The sequence below is a fragment of the Pelmatolapia mariae genome, linkage group LG5 (assembly GCF_036321145.2).
Source record: "Pelmatolapia mariae isolate MD_Pm_ZW linkage group LG5, Pm_UMD_F_2, whole genome shotgun sequence".
Taxonomy (NCBI): domain Eukaryota; kingdom Metazoa; phylum Chordata; class Actinopteri; order Cichliformes; family Cichlidae; genus Pelmatolapia; species Pelmatolapia mariae.
Window position 1 is genome coordinate 7,629,887 of NC_086231.1, and position 22,462 is coordinate 7,652,348.

The following is a 22,462-nucleotide window of genomic DNA, read 5'->3' on the forward strand; positions in this document are numbered from 1 at the left end:
CAACAATAACAATAATAATAATAATAATAATAATAAAGTCCTGGCCACGTTGTCCAGGTCTCTGTCTTGTAACAGCTTCACCTCTTTCTTCACCTTTAGAGAGATTTGGGAGGTCTGCTTCAGACACATTCTCACTGCCACAAATACGAACTCTGGTTTAGGAAAGCTTGCAGGAAGCAGAAAACATGACACCTCCTTGCTTGCTGTGAATCGTATTACCTTCACTATTCTCACATGGGCTCGACTGAGTATCGTATGTGCTGGGCAGCTGAGAGGTTAAAAAGCAGTTAATATCAGAGCACGTCTTATGCTTTCTCACGTGCACTTTAATGTTTAGAAATGAAACGCATGTGTGAAAACAGCTTATCTGCTAGTGTCAAACATCCAGCCTGGAGTGTGGAAGGACCATTTAAAAGTTGACTCAGCCCATCATGCCTCAACCAATCAGCTATCACCAGGTCTTAGATGGTCTTATGAATCATATTAAGTGATGCACTTCTCCTCAGGTGAACTGCCCCTTTTGAACCACTTATTTATTCTGAAACTGATTCTGGTTAAATGCTTGTTTTTGGACGTTATTAATACGTCCCAAACAGCTGCCACGTTTATTATTTTTATTTTTTTGAGTTCACTTTTATGTGAGTGAGAGAGAAAAGCGTCTAATATCCTGTCTATTTGAAATGACATCCATTTCAAGCTTATTCATCCGTGATGTCACAAGACCACGATGACCTAAAAGAAAAACGATGTGAGCTGCCAGGTTAGTAGAGGATGACCACTCAAATCACAGCTTTTTCTTCCCTGCAGTAAACCCTCCAACATCACATTTTGACAATTTTTACCAAGGTGATAACACTGTCAGACCCACAACTCTGAGGGGAACGTTGTTGTGCTCCAGTGGCAAAATATTACCCTTTAGATTAAATTATAGTGGTAATATATAAAAGATTTTTGCACCATGTTGTTCTGGTCCAAGCAGATTTGAAGCCAACATTGGAAACGTTTCAATGGTTAAAGGCAAGGAGCCAAACAAAACCGCTAGCCCAGAGGTATTTAAACATAAATCACTAATGTGTGCAGGGAATGTGGCTAATCTTTTCTTGTTTCTTTCTATTATTTGTTTTAACCAGGTAACAACAAACATTTTCCAGTTCTAATTTACAATTTTGTTTTCACGTGATTGTTCAGTGTTGTAATATAAGCTTCTTTTTTTTTTTGCTTGTTTGGTCATTTTAGAGTGAGTTTGTTTTATCCTTTTCCAATCTTCATATTAAGTGTGTGTCAGTCTTCTTGTCTAACTCTAACAAGTGTGTATTTCTCCAAATGTCAAATTGCTCCTCTGAAGGTGTCCTATTATGTGCATTTCCAGATCAAAGTGTGTATTCTTGGACTCTCGCAGAGTAGCTTTGTATGATTTACAGTTCAAAATAATCCTTGTTTATCTTTCTGTCTGACTTGGTGTTTGACTTTGGCCACGGTTAGTATCGTTATCTGCCTTCATAATAGCATAATATCTCCACTTCAAATATATATTAAAAAAGGATGATTTGATAGATTTACTCCTGTAGCTACAATGACCTGTATTGCTTGTTAATCTCATCCACGCTTGTTACTATTTTTGTTGTTCAGCAGAAGGAATATGATCCCTCGTTTTTAATCCTGCCTGCAAACCTCTGGTTGACTCAATTTTTCTAAAGAGGGGAACAGTTATTAGAGAGTACAACAAGCCTAGTATAAATAAAAAAAAAGAAACCATAAAATCCTTAATTTAAGTATATTAATTGAAATTTGGGAGGGGGGGGTTGTTTATTCCAACTGGTCAGACCCACATCAATGAAACTTCTGATATTCCTGAAATCCAATCAGTGCAAAGCGAAACAAAAAAAAATGCAACGCTTCTAACGAATACAAAGCAGAGCATTTGCATGTTCTTCTCCTTTGGTTGATTTTCATCATCACTTTGCTTTGAAGCTATTTTCTTCTCGCAGTATGTGCTCTTCAATGTGAATTCTGATTAGTTTTTGAAATGGCGCGATCTTTCATCTCAATCTTTCGCTTCTCTCCTCTTGTTTCTCGTTCTCCTCCTCTGCCTTTCACTCCACACTTCTTCCACTGCAGTGCCTCCATGTTGCATGGGATATTGGGTAATTATGCAAATACTGCATTATAAGGGATGAAGACGCTGCCTGAGTAACAGGATCATTCCTTGAAACAGCTCTCATCACTTTGGTCCACTGTTATCAGCTGTCATTTTTTATTGTTAATAATATTATTCTGGATGCCTCTAATGGATATGGAGTTTGATCGTGTCTGGAGGTTAATTCTGTCTTCTGGGTCAAAGCTGGCTTAGTTTCCATTGTAAAATAACAATCCTTGCAGAATTATAAGGAGCGGATCTTGAGGAAGACTGATTTGAATATGTTTCATCCTTCCATCCAAGTCAGGAACACAAACTGATGCTGCTATTTTAGGAACCATGAAGAGTTCACCGTGAAGCTGCGATTTGTTTGCCTAGTGATGTGCTGTTCTTAGCATTCAGCCAAATGACCGAAACCGCAACTCACTGCTTGTTCTCTTGTTGCTCTTCATAGTGATAAAGAGTGTTCAGGCTGAGAGAAAAAAGACAGAAATTTCCACACTTATGTAACAGCCTTGCAATGAATCATCTAAACCTGATGACAGATAGTGACGGTCTAATTAGGGGTTTACCATCTATCTTCTGACTATTCTTAGACTGACCCGTAGTAAAAGTGTAATAATGGCAGTTAATGTTTAATATTAATACCATGCTTGAGTTGTTTAATTAAGAATTAAAATAGCAGCCAGTAGTACGAGTTGGTGCTTCAAGCTCCAGTAGAGGACTTTTAATGTGACATCGCATATATTCACACTTCACAGAGTTGTCCTCTTTTACTCATCTCATCCCTCATTGCCTTTCTCACCTTTTTTTATTATATTCAAGCAAGCAAGCAATTTATTTATATAGCACTTTCAGACAACTACCAGGAGAAAACAAAGTGCTGTACACTTGACATGACACAGAAAAAGCGATACATTAAATTAAAAAAAATATATATATATACATCTTTCTTTTCCAGCAGCAAACAGTGAGGTAGAGAAGCAGGTTTGTAACCTGAAAACTGCCAGTTTAAATCCCCAGACAGGCCTTAGAAGGTGAGGAGTGAAAGTCGTATTTCCAAAACATGTACCACTAAGATGTCCTTGAGCAGCAATGATATTTTATGGATTTTTTTTTTATGATAAAAGTATTGCTGCTTTCCCTGGATACATAAAGTCAAAGATAAATAAATAAGCTCCTTTCCTCTTTTGCTTCAGATCTACATTGTGCCCAAAGCAGCCATATTTCCCCTGGAGGGCCTAGAGGGTCCTGAGGCCGAGGCCGCCCTGCTTAATAACATGCGTGTGTACGGGACCATCCTGTTGACCTCCATGGCCACAGTGGTGTTCGTTGGCGTAAAATATGTTAACAAGCTGGCACTCGTGTTTCTGGCATGCGTCATTCTCTCCATCTTGGCTGTCTACGCCGGAGTCATCAAGACCGCCATGGATCCACCTGTATTCCCGTAAGCAGTTAGAGCCAAGATAATCCAACATTATGTAAGCTGAAATGGTAACAAAAGCCCAGACTAACACACATCTCATCTACATGCTGTTTTAGAAAAAGCAACACATAATTACATGCTAGGTTTGGAGAACATGCCATTATTATATCAGTGGTACAAAGGCACCAGCACTAATTTGCTTTATTTTTTATTTTTACATATTTAAAAATTTGATGAATTTACCTGAAAACTAAATGTTATAATGTGATACCCATCATTTTTTTAACCTAGATGTCTAGACACTTTGTGACCTGCAAAAACTCTGTAAATCGATGTTTTCTGGGGAGATACTCTTGTTTGAGAAAACAATTTAAAACAACAGATATTGTTCAACTATAAAATTAATTTAAAGAAGAAAATAGTCCAAATAAATTGCTTACATCAAACACGCATGCACAAAAGTCGCTACAGCAGCAGTATTTCAAAATTTTGTGCTTTTCTATTCCTCTAGGGTGTGTGTTTTGGGGAATCGCACTTTGGTGTGGAAGTCCTTTGATGTTTGTGCCAAGACCATTGAGACAGCTAATGGGACAGTCACAACCCAGCTGTGGCAGATGTTCTGTGATTCACCTTTTCTCAACGCTACCTGTGACAAATACTTTGTTGCCAACAATGTGACTGAGATCCAGGGCATCCCTGGGGTCACTAGTGGAATCTTGGCAGGTTGGTTCATTCGTTTTGGATCCATTTATCACCTTTCTATTCTGCTGGGTCACTGACATTTCATTAGCATTCTTTTCTAGATTTCTTTTTTTTTTTTTTTTAATGTTTACGATAAAATACTTCCTTAGGTCTGAATGTCCTGTTTTTCCCATTGATCTGTTGTTAAAGGGGAAAGTGTGTCCATCAAGAAACACTCCAGTACGAGCAGCTTTAAATGTTGCAAAAAGAACTTAAAACGTTGATTCATTTTTCTAGATATTTGCTTTCAGATCTTTTTGATAAATGTTAAAAATGGTGATTTAGCTTTACAAAGACAAAGTAGAGCAAACTAATTTCTTAGCCTTGGGCTTCCTGAAACCCTAAGAAAGCCCACAGCTAGGCAAGCCTTGTTTTACCCTGGTGTAACAGTAAACTCTGAGTTAAGGAGTCACATTTAAAAGTCACTTTAATTTTTTGACTTTATTATTTATATTATTTAGAGATAAAACATATCATATTTTAGCTCCCATTTTCTTTTTTACTGATTTCAATAAATACAAATACAAAAATTCAAAACTAATTAGAAATTGTAAATAGTGACTAACTCAATTTTGAATGGCTGAAGAATAATGTAAATTTGTTAATTAGTCATGGAGTTCAATCACCAATTGAATATTTGGCTAACATGGAATGATTAAAAACATGTTGTGCACCTATTTTCAGGTTCTGTCTGCATGAATCTTTTAACTGTAAGTCCTCTCTATCCAGATAACCTGTTTGGAAACTACTATGAGAAAGGGGACCTCATTGCCAGGGATAAGATGGAGTCAGTGGAAGACCAGGACGAGCCTGTAACCAACGCTAACCGCTACGTGTTAGCCGACATCACCAGCTTTTTCACATTGCTGGTTGGCATTTACTTCCCGTCTGTGACAGGTGAAAGCATAAACTGTTCTGTCCACTTAGTTTTTTCTTATTGTTGTTCATCATTGACACATTTATTAATTTGTTTACTTATCAGTGTGGTGCTGAGTGATTCTTTTGTTAACCATCTGAGAAATGGCATCCCTGGTGTTGTTCTCAATGTCAGACATTTATATTTATTCAGCTTGAGTGAGTTTATCTGAAATTACTTGTAGCACACGTGTTTCTACAGTATGTGCACAAATCTCTGATCTTGGTAACAACTGTCACTTCACTGTATCTCCAGGGATCATGGCTGGATCCAACCGTTCTGGAGACCTGCGCGATGCACAGAAGTCAATCCCCATTGGAACAATTGCAGCCATCACCACCACCTCCACTGTCTGTATCCTGCATATACAGTGGGGAAAATAATTGCTTGATCCCCTTGAATTTATACGTTTTCTCACTTATAAAGAAATGGAGTGTTTATGGTAGCTTCCCTTTAACGGAGAAAGATAGAATATCAACCAAAACTGCAGAAGAAAAAACGATACATAAAATTCTGACTTCATTTGAATATCATTAAGTGAAAACGTATCTTTACCCCCGAACAAAGTATGACTTAGCACTTGGCAGAGAAACCATTGTCAGTTTGATGTAGCTGGTCACCCAGTTTGTACACCTGAGGAGGGATTTGCCATTGTCTTGGCTGTTACTTATTAACTCGAAGCTTCAGCTCCCTCCAAAGATTCTGTATAGGAGTGAGTTCTGGAGACTAGCTAGACCACAGGTCAGTAACCTATGGTTCGTGACTCATATGTGGCTCTTTAGCTGCAAAATGTGGTTCACGAGCCATGGGCTAGGATTAGGGTTAACCCTATTAACACATATACTAGTTTATTAATTGATTCTCTCCCAATTACAGCCATCATCCGCCCATCTTCCAGTTGTGCTGCTCTTTTTCTCCCATTGTCTGGTAGGAGGAGCTAAAATGGCTCTTCTAATGTTGAAAGTTGCAGACGCCTGCACTAGGTCATTCAGTGACCTTAATGTGCTTCTTCTTTAACCACTTCTTTGTTGCCTTGGCAGTATGTTTTGGGTCATTATCATGGTAGATGACCCATCCACAACCCATCTTTAGTGTTGTGGCTGAAGAAAAGAGCTTCTTGTCCAACATTTTACTGCCCATTGGCCCCACAATCCAGTCAAGTCATCCTGTACCATCAGCAAAAACAGTGCCTCATAGCATTATGCTTCCACCTTCATGTTGACTGGTGAAATGGTTTACTTTGGGTCCTATTCAGCATTTCTCTTGCACCAAACATGAAGGATCAAGTTGATCCCAAAGAGCTTGATTTTGATTTCTTCTGACCAGGTTCACTGGAAAACATCAGATGGTCCCATAAATGTGTCATCTTAAACAGGGAGACAGCAAGACTTTAGTCCATTACAGCATTGTGTGTTACCAATGTCGTTCTTGGTGACACTGGTCCCAATCGCCTTCAGATCATTAACAAGTTCTTCCTGTGTAGTTTTGGGCTGATCCACCATCTTTCACATGATCATCCTAACCCCACGAGGCAAAATCTTACATGAATAATCACAACTATTACCTTCTCACCAGGCTTCTTGTTGGTAGTCTTGAAGCCAATTCCCGCCTTGTGCAGGTCCAGTCTTGTCTCTGACATCCTTTGAATACTCTTAGCTCATACCCATGGTAGTGGAGAGGCTGGAACGTAAGACTCTGTGAAATGGTGTTGCAAGTTACAATTATTTAGTGATTGATTGTAATCTGTGTGCCACATGTACAATACTTAAACATATACTTAAACTCACTGACACACAAATATGTAATGATTGTTTTTTTCAATATCATTTTAAGGTTTCTCTCCATTAAAATGAAACTACCATAAAATTAGAGAATTATCATTTCTTTGTAAATGAGGACCCTCTCAAATTCAGCAGGGGACTGAATAATTATTTCCTCACTGTACCTATATTTTATGTCCGGCCTTGTTGTGATCAAACTTGGGATAATGAATTTGTAGTGATATTTAAAACGGATCAGTTCATAAAGGACACTGTAAGAAAAGGTCAAGTTTACAAATTTTAGATGTAACTAACGTGTCTGCACAAACACACTCACTGGCCTGCATGAAGCCTCATAATTAAAGGTCAGCATTTTAAATTTGAAAAGGCCATAACTTCTGTGATACCATACCTCAAGTAGTCCAAAATATGAATCTACCATTCATGAGAACACATTTCCTATCTTTGTTTAAATCATGGCAGCTGGCTTCTGAATAATATTGGTATTATAATTTGGTATTAGAGTTTGAGCTATTTTGTCATGTGAAACCTTGTTAATATTTCAATGAATGCTTTAAGTTTTTTTCTCTTTGTACAAAATTCTTGAGCACATGTCTGCCATTTATGTGCTTTAACATATAAGGCAGCCTATACTGTGTAGTCTGAAGCAGCTATAATAGAATGGCTGATCTGATTAGGATCTATTTAGGATCTCTAATCACATCATTGAGTTGCCTATGCACTTACCAGTTAATGAAACTAAGACATATTACATGCAATGTAATATGCAGTTTATCTCAGAGATTTACTACACAAAAACGATTGACGTCTTTCCTCAGCAAATGTACTTAATTGGTTTATCAGATAATTAAGTGCATCTTCAGATGGAAAGGTTTATAATTCTTATAATCACTAAACCAAGGCTCCCTTAAATGTGTTGAATATTTACCATTTATTTATATCGTTATGAAATGACTTTACTTTCTTGAACCATATTTGCTCAGACATGTCCAGTGTGGTTCTGTTTGGTGCCTGCATTGAGGGTGTGGTCCTCAGGGACAAGTAAGTCTATCCTTGATTGGATAAAAATCATCCCTAAATACAAAAATAAGTCTGAGACTGACCACTTGGTTAATCGTGTTTAGGTTCGGAGAGGGCGTCCATGGGAACTTAGTGATTGGCACGTTGGCTTGGCCATCACCATGGGTGATTGTGATTGGCTCTTTCTTCTCCACCTGTGGAGCAGGCCTCCAGAGCCTGACAGGAGCGCCTCGTCTCATGCAGGCCATTGCCAAGGATGGCATTGTGCCCGCTCTTCGGGTCAGTCTGTTTTCTTCTTACAGCAGACTTTATAGAAGAAGTGGACATAGTGAAACCAATGGGCAAGGGGCTTTAAAGTGCATTCTTCATAACGGCCAACAGGTGGTGACTCCCCTGGGTCAAAAAAAAAAAAAAAGAAATTGTATAGAAGTATGAGAAAATTACTCTGCTTCTTACTTGATTTAGCTCAGAAAACAATATCCTAATGATTTTATGTATTCAGTTATTAGTTTCAGTTCATCTTCACTACACAATCATGTTCATTTTGTAAATTATTATCTTATTTACAGCACAAAATATAATAAATCGAAGTCTCTTTGGACACATTAGTGAGTGATAGTTTGCTAATTTATGAGTGTGCATTCTTGGGGATGGAAATGGAGAATTGATTTGAGATGAGAAGAACCATCACAAAAAGTATTAAATCTATTTTAATCAAAGTCTCAACAGTTAACTTATTTTATCAATGTTATATTCAGAGCCGTGCAGTAAAACAATTGTATTATACACCAATTTTCACATAGAAAATGGATAATGAATCAGTAAGGAAAGTAATCAGAGTAAACTGAATCAATAATGACATTAGTACCAATAAAATCGTTTCAATATTAAATCCAAATAGAGAACCTAATATGTTCTTCTCCTCAAAAGAGAAAAAAGCAAGAAGGCCAAGATGCTAACTGTGAGGCTTCAAAGCATAAATGCATAGGTGTCATCACCACTATTACATCCTCTACTTTCATAGAATCTGTTTTGTATTTATTACATACAGTCAACATGTACATGTAATGACTTGACTAGAATTAAGAAGGTAGAGGAAGCAGTTTATGCAGACATACTCCTAAAATAGAAGTGGTGTTAACATGTTTTCTGTGCCGACACTGCAGATCTTTGGCCACGGGAAGGCCAACGGAGAACCCACATGGTCCCTCCTGCTGACGGCTTGTATCTGCGAGAGTGGGATCCTCATTGCCTCCCTGGATGCAGTCGCTCCCATCCTCTCCATGTAAGACTTGGGAAAAAAATCCTTTAATTTCTTGCCATTTGAAAAAATAAATAGATTAAGGGGAATAAAACCGTGGGGGATTTCAGAGCAGCTGGTCCCCTGCTATTTCTTAAACAATGCAAATACCAAATTTTATGGTCTCAGAGGGACAGACCACTTTTCTGCTTTGGTAATGCAGTCATAAATACAAGTGAATGTCATAGATGTTAACATAACAGCCCTTCTGGATTTCAACGAGTGAGCTCTTTCTTATATTGTTAGAGTAAGTAAGAAGAGGTTTGTTATATCCTGTTCATATGTGTTTCCTGCAGGTTCTTCCTGATGTGCTACATGTTTGTGAATCTGGCATGTGCCCTCCAGACACTGCTGAGGACACCAAACTGGAGACCACGGTTCAAGTTCTACCACTGGTCAGTTCACCAACAACAAAGGGAAGGAACAGCTGAATTTCAAGATTCACAAACAGTTTATATTGCATGTGTCTGTCTGCCTCTGCATTCCACTCTATAGGACTCTTTCCTTCCTGGGGATGAGCCTGTGTCTTACTCTTATGTTCCTCTGTTCCTGGTACTACGCCATTGTCGCTATGGTAATTGCCGGTTCCATCTACAAGTATATCGAGTTTGCAGGGTGAGTGTTTTTCTGTATCAGGTGTTTTTTTCAGTTTACTTTATTTTCAGTTAGTTTCCTGAGTGAGTTTGAGTACAGAGGTAGGTGTCTAATTAGCAAATCTTAACATTTTTGTTTTATTGGTTGAGTTTAAGAGCTGAAAATCAGTCAGTCCAGAGTTGTTTTTTATTCTATATGTGATCTTCCTCAGACTTTATACTCTAGGTAAAGTTGTGCTATAAACCTCTTCAAATTTATTTTTTTTTGCAAAATTTGAGTTCAGTTAGTAATCATATGTAACAAACCACCTCTTTCTGCAGCTTGTCAAATTGACAAAGGCTAAACTAAATACTTTCTCTGTGTACACTACCAGTCAAACGTTTGGGCACACCTACTCATTTAATGGTTTTACTATTTTCTACATTGTAGATACATACTGAAGGCATCAAATGTATGAAGCAAGATATATGGGATTATGTAGCAAAGAAAAAAATGTCTTATGTCTCTTATTTTAGATTCCTCAAAGTAGCCACCCTTTGCTTTGTTGGCAGCGCTGCAAACCCTTGGCCTTCTCTCAATGAGCTTCATGATGTAGTCACCTGAAATGGTTTTCACTTCACAGATGTGCCTTGTCAGGGTTCATATGTGGAATTTTTTGCCTTCTTAATGGGGTTGGGACCATCAGTTGTGTTGTGCAGAAGTCAGGTTGGTACACAGCTGACAGCCCTATTTGACAATTGTTAGAATTCATATTATGGCAAGAACCAATCAACTAAGTAAAGAGAAACAACAGTCCATCATGACTTTAAGAGCTGAAAATCAGTCAGTCCAGAAAATTACAAAAACTTTGAATGTGTCCCCAAGTGCAATCACAAAAACTGTCAAACTCTACGGTGAAACTGGCTCAAATGATGACCGCCCCGGGAGAGGAAGACCAAGAGTCACCTCTGCTGCTGAGGATAAATTCATCTCTCTAAATTCATTAGAGTTCATATAAATGCGACACAGTTCCAGCAGCAGACACATCTCTACATCACCTGTTCAATAACTGCTAAGAAAACGCTATTACTAAGGAAAAGCAACAAGCAAAAGAGATTTGTTTGAGCCAAGAAACACAAGGAATGGACATTAGATCAGTGAAAATCTTTGCTTTCATCTGATGAGTCCAAATTTGAGATCTTTGGTTCCACTTGCCGTGTCTTTGTGTGACCCAGAAAAGGTGAACAGATGGTCTCTACATGCATGGTTCCCACTGCGAAGCATGGAGGAGGTGTGATGATGTAGGGGTGCTTTGCTGGTGACACTGTTGGGGATTTATTCAAAATTGAAGGCACACTCAGTCAGCATGCCTACCACAGCATCCTGTGGCCATCCAAACCAGTTTGCATTTAGTTGGAGCATCATTTATTTTTCAACAGGACAATGACCCCAAACACACCTCCAGGCTGTGTAAGGGCTATTTGACCAAAAAGGAGAGTGATGGAGTGCTGCGCCAGATGGCCTGGCCTCCACAGTCACCTGACCTAAACCCAATCAAGATGGTTTGGGATGAGATGGACCACAGAGTGAAGGCAAAAGGGCCAGCAAGTGCTGGGCATCTCTGGGAAGTCCTTCAAGATGGTTGGAAAACCATTTCAGGTGACGACCTCATGAAGCTCATTGAAAGAATGCCAAGAGTGTGCAAAGCAAAGGGTGGCTATTTGAAGAATCTACAATATAAAACATGTTTTGAGTCTTTTCACACTTTTTTGTTAATTATATAATTCCATATGTGTTCATTCATAGTTTTGATTTCTTAAGTGAGAATCTACAATGTAAATAGTCATGAAAATAAAGAAAAACCATTAAATGAGAAGGCGTGTCCAAACTTTTGACTGGTAGTGTATTTTAGACAGCATATTATATAAGGTGGTTTCTGTTTTGTTTGTTTTTTCAAAAGTTTTTTCATACTTAGTGAAAATGGTCTTTCTTTCAAAGTTGTCATTTTTGTCTGTAATTTAAATGGAAACTGATGTTTTTTAGGTTTTATTTCCACTAACAATGTTTTTCTAACTTTCCTGTCGTATTACTGTTTCTTTCTTGGCAGATCTCTTAGCATGTAGTGCTTTTTTAAAGCAGAGCAGGTGTGCTGTTCTGTTGTTACTTTAGCCTTAGTTGGAAAAGTGAAGGAAATTTGATCATATCTGTGACTGAAAGACCGTAACTAATCAACCATGTTTCTAGTGTATTAGTAAAGACCTATACACACTGAGTATTTAAATGCTGTGGTTCCTTGTGATGAGTGATCATGTTGCATTATGTCAAACTGTCATCTAAAAGGGGATTTGTTTCGGTGGGCTGTCTGTATCACTGTCACTTCTTAAATTCACAGTGAAGCTGCAAAAACTGTTGTTCATGTTTTGACTGACAAATATTGATTGGCACTTGCCTGTGTCACAGTGCGGAGAAAGAATGGGGCGATGGAATACGGGGTCTGTCTCTAAGTGCTGCACGTTACGCTCTCATGCGGTTGGAGGAAGGTCCCCCACACACCAAAAACTGGAGGTATGACACACATATGCTGTGTTGCTCTACCATGACTCTAATTACCATAGAAATTAACCACATGTCTGTGCGTGTTCTCATTTATTCACGTAATAGGACCCTTCTTGTCACAGCTGTCGGAGAATCAAGTATTTGTAAATTCATATTAACATCAACCTTTCTTGCTATTTTTTTCTCTTTCTCTCCTTCCAAACAAGGACTTTTACTTGGCCATCTCAGCCTTTCCTTTCCCCGTGGCTTTATTTGTCTTTTCACAGCTCTTCCTGTTCTTCTTTTCATTTCTCTTCTACTTTTTTCTACTCCGTTTTATCACTTCCTCTCCTCTCTGATCTCCCTTCTCTTCAGGCCTCAGCTGCTGGTGCTGGTCAGTACAGATGCAGAGCAAAATGTGGAGCAGCCTCGTCTGCTTTCGCTGACCAACCAGCTGAAGGCAGGCAAAGGTCTAACCATTGTTGGGACAGCTCTAGGGGGCACGTTCTTGGACAACTATGAACAGGCGCAGCGTGCAGAGCAGGTAATGTTGTAAATGACAGCCTGTACCTCTTCAATCACTGGAACTTTTCAGCACAATGCATTGCAACAGCAACAGACCAAAATCACCAAAATCTGCACTATTGTCGCTAAAATACTAAATCCAATTACAGAAGCTACTGTAAACAGAACTATACAATATTGTGTCACCACAAGTTGATTGCAGTCTCTTAATTATATTTTCCCTGCAGAATGTTCTGCACATCTATCAAAAATCATGTTAAACACTTACATATAGCTTTCAGTGTATATTTGTTTCTTCTATATAGCTAATTAAGTATTTGAAAATGTAAAATATGACTATGGAAGAACCCATAAACCCCAAAATATTATTGCAAATATATATTTTTAAATCAAATGAAACATCAAGTCTGACCGTTGCCACCTTCATAGTAAGCTGTGCTTGTTGTGGTAACAGCTCTTTTCTCCGCCTTGCCTCTTGCCTGTCTAGGCACTGCGTAAGCTGATGGAGACAGAGAAGGTAAAGGGCTTCTGTCAGGTGACTGTGTCCTCTAACCTGCGTGATGCTACATCACATCTGCTCCAGGCCAGTGGGCTGGGAGGCCTGAAACACAATGCTGTCTTGGTCTCATGGCCACGCAACTGGAAGCAAGGAGACGAGCATCAGCACTGGAGGAACTTCATTGGTTGGTTACTAGGAAGGAAAAAAGAACAAAAATGCTGCCAAAAACAAGGGCTCATATATAAAATAAAATCATCACTGATTGATATCAGCCATAGCCATTTAGGTTTATCAAAAAACATTCAAAACAAAATCCTGAACAATTTAAAAATGCAGTCGCAGTGTAACCAACACATCGTAATCTTTCCATGTCTGTCTGTTCTGCAGAGCTGGTCAGAGAAACTACCGTCGCTAACTTGGCTCTGCTCGTCCCAAAGAACATCTCAGCCTTCCCATCCAACGGCGAACGCTTCACCGAGGGTCACATTGACGTCTGGTGGATCGTCCATGATGGAGGCATGCTGATGCTGCTGCCCTTCCTGCTCCGCCAGCACAAGGTACCCTGCAATAGTTACTACTTAAAGAAATCCACGTGCACTCACAAACATGTAAAGGCAATGTAGAACCTGGATTCACACTATCAGAACCAAATTTCTTACAGATGATATGAACGCTTAATGAATTTTTTTTTTATTGTCCATACAGACGTACGAGAAGAGTGAGGAGATGCCTCATATTTTGTTGTTGCTCTACAGGTTTGGAGGAAGTGCAAGATGCGCATCTTCACTGTGGCCCAGATGGACGACAACAGCATCCAGATGAAAAAGGACCTGACCACATTCCTCTATCACCTCCGTATCGATGCCATGGTAGAAGTTGTAGAAATGGTGAGTTTTCTCAAAGCAAGATTGGCTTTCTTTAAAGGTGTAGCCACACTTATAAAGATATATACTTTCTATACAAACGCAATATGAACAGAATTACTGAGCACTCAGCGACCCTGTTCTGTAACCTTACATGGTTTAATTTTGTGGCTAAGTCGCGGTGATTCTTAAATGCTTCCACTTTGCATTAACACCACTTGCAGGTGATTGTGGAATACCTACAAGGATTGCAAAAAAATGGCTTGTTGCAACACTGGCATCCTGTTACATTATAACACTCGAATTCACTAAGCTCTTTGGAACAAAACACAAATGTTTGTAGACTGCATGGCTGGGTGCCTGATTTTATACACCTGTGGCAATGGCACTGAAAACAATTGCAGAGATTACTTTTGTTCATATTGTGTACTTTAATTTCAGTACCTTTCAGGTGGCAACATCATTAAAATGTTCAGCAATGCTCAAAGCTTGATTGCTTTAGACTACACAAAGGTAGGCAAAGGTAGTGCATGACTGCTGAGATCGTTGCACTACAGAAGCCCAGTAAATGGCACAAAGGACAGCATGAAATATGAATATCAGGTGATCGGATATTGTCTAAAGTCTCCTTCCCTATGTTGTTTTTACTAGAAAAGCAGCACACTGTAAAGCTGAGTGTTGGTCTGGCTTTCCAAAGCCCTTAATTAAGGAATAAGAATTTTATCACTTGTAATTTAGTGTATAATACTTTTAATGTTTCATGGCAGAAGAGAGAGCCTGTGGTTTTCTTCAGCATTTTCTAAGCAAAACCTGCAATTAGGCATTCATGTGCACTATATGAAGTGACTAACCATGTGTGCAGTGGGGAGAAACTAGGCAGCAGTGTAATTTTCTCACACAAGCTTTTTTTTCATTCTTCCCTGAGTCAAATTTGTCACTTTTTGTGTGTACAACAATGGGTCCATACCACAAATGTCTTCAAGAAAAGGCTGTCTAAAATTGTCAGCATCTTGCTTAAACTAGTTCTGTTCTAGTATACTTCAGCCTTAACCCTTCACAGGTGAATTTTCTCCTATCTAAGAAAAAAGAAGTAAGCGGTGATTGCATTCTGTCTGAATGTCAAAAGATGAGTCAGAAGAGATGGGGACAGGTTTACACAGGAGAAATATAGTGGATTTGGATTGCTGTAGTAAGAAAAATATGCATAATAAACCCACACGTTACTTTTTCTTAGCATGACAGTGACATCTCAGCCTACACTTACGAGAAGACCCTGGTGATGGAACAACGCTCGCAGATGCTTAAACAGATCAATCTGACAAAGAATGAACGTGAGAGAGAGGTAAGGAAGTTTGTTTATGCCCAAGTTTTGTTTTGAAACACGCTCAAAGATGCACTCATAAACCTGACGTGACTTGACAGGCCGACTTGGCATGGCTTGGTGTGATTGGTCTTGACTTGACTTAACATGACACACCAGCCCCTCTGGACAAAAGCATATCTATGGTTAAATTTGAGCAGTAGGACACCATATTTATCCTTTCTATCAGACCACAGCCGCAGCAGAAACTTTGCTGTTTGACAGCATGATGGTGCTTAGGTTGATATTGTGAATGAAAAATATTGATCTCTGTGTTTCATTAATGCCTTTGTTGAACTTGAATTGTCCCTGATCCATAAATGTAATATGTGCCGTGCAATTATATTTGTGCACACAAGTGTACATACACTCATCATGGGCATAAATGGCTAAATGGCGTTTGGCTAAATGTAATTTAGCAAATTGTGGCATAATTTTGGCAGGATATGTGACCACTCTTGTAGGCAGAATTAGTAGAGTTCATTTAGACTGGTTGGTTTCATGGCATGGACTTTTAGGCCATACAGTTTCAGTAGGGTTGAGGTACCCTGTGTTATTCATTCCAAAACCATTTTGGGTGTTTGGGATAATTGTCTTGTTGGAATGCACAATTCTGTCCCAGTTTCATCCATCTAGCTGTTGATGTTAGGTGAAGTTGAAAAATTTAGAGGGAATTCTCCTTTTTCATTACTGTCCTTTTTGTACTATATATAAAATACAACTAACAGTAAAACAACCCTAGAGCATGATGCTACCACCACCATGCTTGACAGCTGGTACAGTGTTCTCAGATTTGAAAGCCTCACCTTTACTCCTCAATCTGCCAATGTCAAGAGATGCCATGCAGCATCTCTTGATGTTGTGGCCAGATACCTCAGTCTTTGTCTCACGTGACCATAAAACCTTTCTACAGAAAACAATTGGCTTGTCCACGAGGGCAGCACAAATTTCAGTTGAGCTTGAAAGTGTCGATTTTGGAGCAGGGGCTTCTTTCAATTCAATTCAATTCAATTCAATTTTATTTATATAGCGCCAAATCACAACAAAAGTCGCCTCAAGGCGCTTTATATTGTACAGTAGATAGCACAATAATAAATACAGAGAAAAACCCAACAATCATATCATATGACCCCCTATGAGCAAGCACTTTGGCGACAGTGGGAAGGAAAAACTCCCTTTTAACAGGAAGAAACCTCCGGCAGAACCAGGCTCAGGGAGGGGCGGCCATCTGCTGCGACCGGTTGGGGTGAAAGAAGGAAAACAGGATGAAAGACATGCTGTGGAAGAGAGACAGAGATTAATAACAGATATGATTCGATGCAGAGAGGTCTATTAACACATAGTGAGTGAGAAAGTGACTGGAAAGGAAAAACTCAATGCATCATGGGAATCCCCGGCAGCCTACGTCTATTGCAGCATAACTAAGGGAGGATTCAGGGTCACCTGGTCCAGCCCTAACTATATGCTTTAGCAAAAAGGAAAGTTTTAAGCCTAACCTTGAAAGTAGAGATAGTGTCTGTCTCCTGAATCCAAACTGGAAGCTGGTTCCACAGAAGAGGGGCCTGAAAACTGAAGGCTCTCCCTCCCATTCTACTTTTAAATACTCTAGGAACAACAAGTAAGCCTGCAGAGCGAGAGCGAAGTGCTCTAATAGGGTGATATGGTACTACAAGGTCATTAAGATAAGATGGGGCCTGATTATTTAAGACCTTGTATGTGAGGAGCAGGATTTTGAATTCAATTCTGGATTTAACAGGAAGCCAATGAAGGGAAGCCAAAACAGGAGAAATATGCTCTCTCTTTCTAGTCCCTGTCAGTACTCTTGCTGCAGCATTTTGGATTAACTGAAGACTTTTCAGGGAGTTTTTAGGACATCCTGATAATAATGAGTTACAGTAGTCCAGCCTGGAAGTAATGAAGGCATGAACTAGTTTTTCAGCGTCACTCTGAGACAGGATATTTCTAATTTTAGAGATGTTGCGCAAATGGAAGAAAGCAGTCTTACATATTTGTTTAATATGTGCCTTGAAGGACATGTCCTGGTCAAAAATGACTCCAAGGTTCCTCACAGCATTACTGGAGGCCAAGGTAATGCCATCCAGAGTAAGGATCTGCTTAGATACCATATTTCTAAGATTTTCAGGGCCGAGTACAATAACCTCAGTTTTATCTGAATTAAGAAGCAGGAAGTTAGCGGCCATCCAGGTCTTTATGTCTTTAAGACATTCCTGCAGTTTAACTAATTGGTGTGTGTTACCTGGCTTCATGGATAGATAGAGCTGCGTATCATCTGCATAGCAGTGAAAATTTATGCTATGTCTTCTAATGATGCTACCTAGGGGAAGCATGTATAATGTAAATAGAATTGGTCCTAGCACCGAACCCTGTGGAACTCCATAATTAACCTCAGCATGTGAAGAAGACTCTCCATTTACTTGAACAAATTGGAGTCTATTAGATAGATATGATACAAACCACTGCAGTGCAGTACCTGTAATACCTACAGCATGTTCTAATCGCTCTAATAGGATATTATGGTCGACAGTATCAAACGCTGCACTGAGGTCTAGCAGGACAAGCACAGAGATGAGTCCACTGTCAGAGGCCATAAGAAGATCATTTGTAACCTTCACTAAAGCTGTTTCTGTGCTGTGATGAGCTCTGAAACCTGACTGAAACTCTTCAAATAAGCCATTCCTCTGCAGATGATCTGTTAGCTGTTTGACAACTACTCTTTCAAGGATTTTTGATATGAAAGGAAGGTTGGAGATTGGCCTATAATTAGCTAAGACAGCTGGGTCTAGAGATTGCTTTTTAAGTAAGGGTTTAACTACAGCCACCTTGAAGGCCTGTGGTACATAGCCAATTATTAGAGATAGATTGATCATATTTAAGATTGAAGAATTAATTAATGGCAGGACTTCTTTGAGCAGTTTTGTAGGAATGGGGTCTAAAAGACACGTTGATGGTTTGGAGGAAGTAATTATTGAAGTTAACTCAGAAAGATCGATTGGAGAAAAAGAGTCTAACTTAACATCAATGGTACTAAAAGTAGCTGTAGACGATATTACATCTGTGGGATGATTATTGGTAATTTTTTCTCTAATGATAAAAATTTTATTTCTGAAGAAGTTCATGAAGTCATTACTAGTTAACGTTAAAGGGATTGTTGGCTCAGTAGAGCTCTGACTTTTTGTCAGCCTGGCTACAGTGCTGAAGAGAAACCTGGGGTTGTTCTTATTTTCTTCAATCAGTGACGAATAGTAAGATGTTCTGGCTTTGCGGAGGGCTTTCTTATAAAGCAGCAAACTATTTCTCCAGGCTAAATGATGATCCTCTAAATTTGTGACACGCCATTTCCTCTCCAGCTTACGAGTTATCTGCTTTAGGCTACGTGTTTGAGAATTATACCACGGAGTCAGGTACTTCTGATTTGAGACCTTAGTTTTCACTGGAGCTACAGTATCCAGAGTCGTACGTAGTGAGGAGGTAAAATTATTAACAAGATAATCGACCTCTGTTGGAGTAGCGTTCAGATAGCTGCCCTGCTCTATGTTGGTACAGGGCATTGAAGATGATAACAGTGGGTGGATTATATTCTTAAACTTAGTTACAGCACTATCAGAAAGACATCTAGTTTGATAAAGTCTACTCTCCACTGCTGTGTAATCAATTATTGTAAATGTAAATGTTATCAGGAAATGATCAGACAGCAGAGGGTTTTCAGGAAACACTGTTAAATGTTCAGTTTCTATGCCATATGTTAAAACAAGATCTAGAGTGTGATTAAAGTGGTGGGTGGGTTCTTTTACATTTTGAGAGAAGCCAATTGAGTCTAATAACAGATTAAATGCAATTTTGAGGCTGTCATTTTTAGCATCTACATGGATGTTAAAATCACCCACAATAATTATTTTATCTGAGTTGAGCACTAAATCAGATAAAAAGTCTGAGAAATCAGAGAGAAACTCTGTGTAAGGCCCAGGTGGACGATAGATGATAACAAGTAAGACTGGTTTCTGAGTTTTACAGCTGGGTTGGACAAGGCTAAGCATCAGGCTTTCAAATGAATTAAAAGTCTGTCTTGGTCTTTCGTTAATTAATAGACTGGTGTGAAAAATTGCTGCCACACCGCCCCCTCGGCCTGTGCTTCGAGGTTTCTGGTAGTTAGAATGACTCGGGGGTGTTGATTCATTTAAACTAACATAATCATCCTGCTGCAACCAGGTTTCTGTAAGGCAGAGTAAATCGATTTGTTGGTCAATTATTAAGTCATGTACTAACAGAGACTTGGAGGAGAGAGACCTAATATTTAATAATCCTCGGTCAGTACTCTCTTACTCCATGACAATGCAAAATTCATTTCACTGGTGTTCCAACAGTTTCCAGTTCATGGTAGGCTTGAGTTTTGGTGGTCCATAGGTTGTTCCTGATCATCCTACCCAATTTCTTCTTAAGCGAGAGTGACGATGTGGATCTTCTTGCAGACCTTTGCAAAGTGGTGATAAATAAATAAATAACTTGTTCTTATGTGCAATTGTTTGAACTCATGATCTTAGCAGCTGAAGTTGTTTAGAAATGGTTCCAAGACACCTTCCTAACTTGTGCAAATGTGCAGTTTCCTTCTTACATCTTAACTGAAATCCTTGGACTTTCCCATTGTTCTGAGTATTGGGCAATTCCACGGGTGTCAAAGAAATCCTTTTTATGCCGGCAACGTCAATCATGATCGCTAAAAACTTGACAAAGCCCTGGCACTGTATAATCTTCAGCTTTCATTACTAAATATTTAAATGAGTGCATGTATATGTTTGAGCATGTATGTACCCTTTTGACCTTGTGTGGATTCAAGAAAATATTAAATAAATTAAACTGTATGCAGACAAATTAAAGACTGTACAATCATTCCAGCGTGGAAAAAGAGCAGTTCAAAACAATTATTAAAAGGCCCAAGTTATCATGGATAATAAAGGTCTGACCACAACTGTATCTTCACTTTTCTTTAGTTTTTAATAAATTATTATTGCCAGGATTTCAGCAGATTTCAGATTTTTAGGTTCCTGATGTGCTTTTTTAAAATAATGTGGTAAAACACTACATATATACAAAATTGAAAAAAGAAGCTCAAATCACTTTTTTCATGTTGCCCCTTCATTTGTGTCTTCACAGATCCAGAGCATCACTGATTCATCCCGTGGGTCTATCCGGCGTAAGAACCCGGCTGCTGTAACCACCCAACTGAGTGTGACTGAAGAACCACCTGCTGGCAGCAAGGAGGAGAAGCCCGAGGAAGAGGTAGGATCAACTTCTCCAGCAGCTCTGATCTCAGTTTGGAGTATAACGTTTGTTTGTATGGTCACAGAATTTTTTTTTTTTTAAAAGCACCCTGGTGTGTTAAGATTTTTATTATTTAAATTAAAATATTTATCAATGACTCAAAATTGGATAACATCAAAACAGTGAAATGCAGACTAAAGGTAATCAAAGAACAGCAGCATTGAAGCATTCAACTGTCCATGTCTTAAAGGGCCAGTTTGAGATTTTGAATAATACCTTTATAGTGCTTGTATATAAAACTGGAAGCAACCTTTAGCTTAGCATAAATACTTGAAAACATATCCAGCTCAGTCTTCCGAGCATAATCTTGACAGATTTTTTTAACTGTACAAAAAACAACATACAGAAATAAGACGCTGTGCAGATTAAAATGTTTACTTTAAAACAGAGCCAGAGTCATTTGTCATGCAAAGCTAACCGCTGCTAGTGGTAGGGTCATGTTTATCATAAAAATATGTGAGTGATAAAGGTATCAAGCATTTTATCTAGCCCTTTGCAAGAGAGCAAGTAAGTATTTTGTTTCATTTTCCAAATATTAATCAAAGGCTAGAATCATTTGACTGCAGCAAAAAAGATGGATTCCCTTTCTGGTATTTTCAGTTTTCCGTTGAACTGATCTTATAGCATCTCATAGTATTTTCCTTTGAAGAACATTTGCATAATTTAATAGCCTTTAATATAAATAAAGCAGCATAAGGCTCCCTAATCACACTTCTCCTTCCTCTCCCTCTCTCAAACACTGTGGCTCTCTGTGACTTTACCTGCATTCCTACATTTCCACCTCAATTGTGACTCTTTCAACCTTCCATGTAATGTACATGTAAATCCACATCCGTCCACTTATCCTCTCGTCTCATAGTCAAAGTCGGCCTCTTCCCCTGTGTCCCCCCCTGCCCAGGTTCAGCTCATCCATGACAATACCACCCCGGCCAGCCCTGCAACCCCAGCCACTCCGCTGACCCCTGGAGAGGGGGCTCAGAGCCCAGGGCAACAGGTCCAGATGACCTGGACTGAGAAGTGTGACGGCGAGCCAGCCAAGCCGCCTGGAGCAGCAACACCAGAGGGTATCAAAGACATCTTCAATATGAAGCCGTGAGTATTTTCCAATGCTTAGGGAACCTTTGGCTGTTATAAAACTGAACTACCCTCTGGTTACTAAGAAAAACAGAGCCTTGAGTCTCTTAATTGTGTTGTTTGCTTTCTTCGAATTATTGTAACACCAGAAATGGCTGCTAATATAAGATTTAGGCTTGCTTGCGGGAGAAATGAACTTCACTAAAGACATGAACAGTTTAGCACTGATAATGGTGTATTTCTCCTTTTGCCATGCTGCAGTGAGTGGGAGAACCTGTAAGTACTGAAGTCTCAATAAACGTCATTCAGTCCAATCATGTTTTATCAACTCAACCACGTGAGCAGATAACAATCATTAAAAAAAATGTGTGACTG

The 22,462-nt window shown here is 39.1% G+C and overlaps 1 protein-coding gene across 3 annotated transcripts in view; it reads left to right on the forward strand.

The window, feature by feature from the left end:
• slc12a5a (solute carrier family 12 member 5a) overlaps positions 1-22,462 on the forward strand; it is a 175,575-nt gene that overhangs the window by 146,703 nt on the left and 6,410 nt on the right. For 2 of the 3 annotated variants that reach the window (XM_063473491.1, XM_063473494.1), the window contains exons 7-24: positions 3,337-3,584; positions 4,075-4,286; positions 5,034-5,201; positions 5,476-5,574; positions 7,985-8,042; positions 8,126-8,300; positions 9,188-9,306; positions 9,618-9,716; positions 9,817-9,936; positions 12,355-12,459; positions 12,805-12,973; positions 13,442-13,637; positions 13,841-14,010; positions 14,209-14,340; positions 15,551-15,658; positions 20,846-20,971; positions 21,873-22,105; positions 22,349-22,363. In XM_063473491.1, the coding sequence (XP_063329561.1) occupies positions 3,337-3,584; positions 4,075-4,286; positions 5,034-5,201; positions 5,476-5,574; positions 7,985-8,042; positions 8,126-8,300; positions 9,188-9,306; positions 9,618-9,716; positions 9,817-9,936; positions 12,355-12,459; positions 12,805-12,973; positions 13,442-13,637; positions 13,841-14,010; positions 14,209-14,340; positions 15,551-15,658; positions 20,846-20,971; positions 21,873-22,105; positions 22,349-22,363 (2,552 nt within the window). The remainder of the gene's footprint in view (positions 1-3,336; positions 3,585-4,074; positions 4,287-5,033; positions 5,202-5,475; positions 5,575-7,984; positions 8,043-8,125; positions 8,301-9,187; positions 9,307-9,617; positions 9,717-9,816; positions 9,937-12,354; positions 12,460-12,804; positions 12,974-13,441; positions 13,638-13,840; positions 14,011-14,208; positions 14,341-15,550; positions 15,659-20,845; positions 20,972-21,872; positions 22,106-22,348; positions 22,364-22,462) is intronic. The other variant, XM_063473492.1, reaches the window with a different exon arrangement.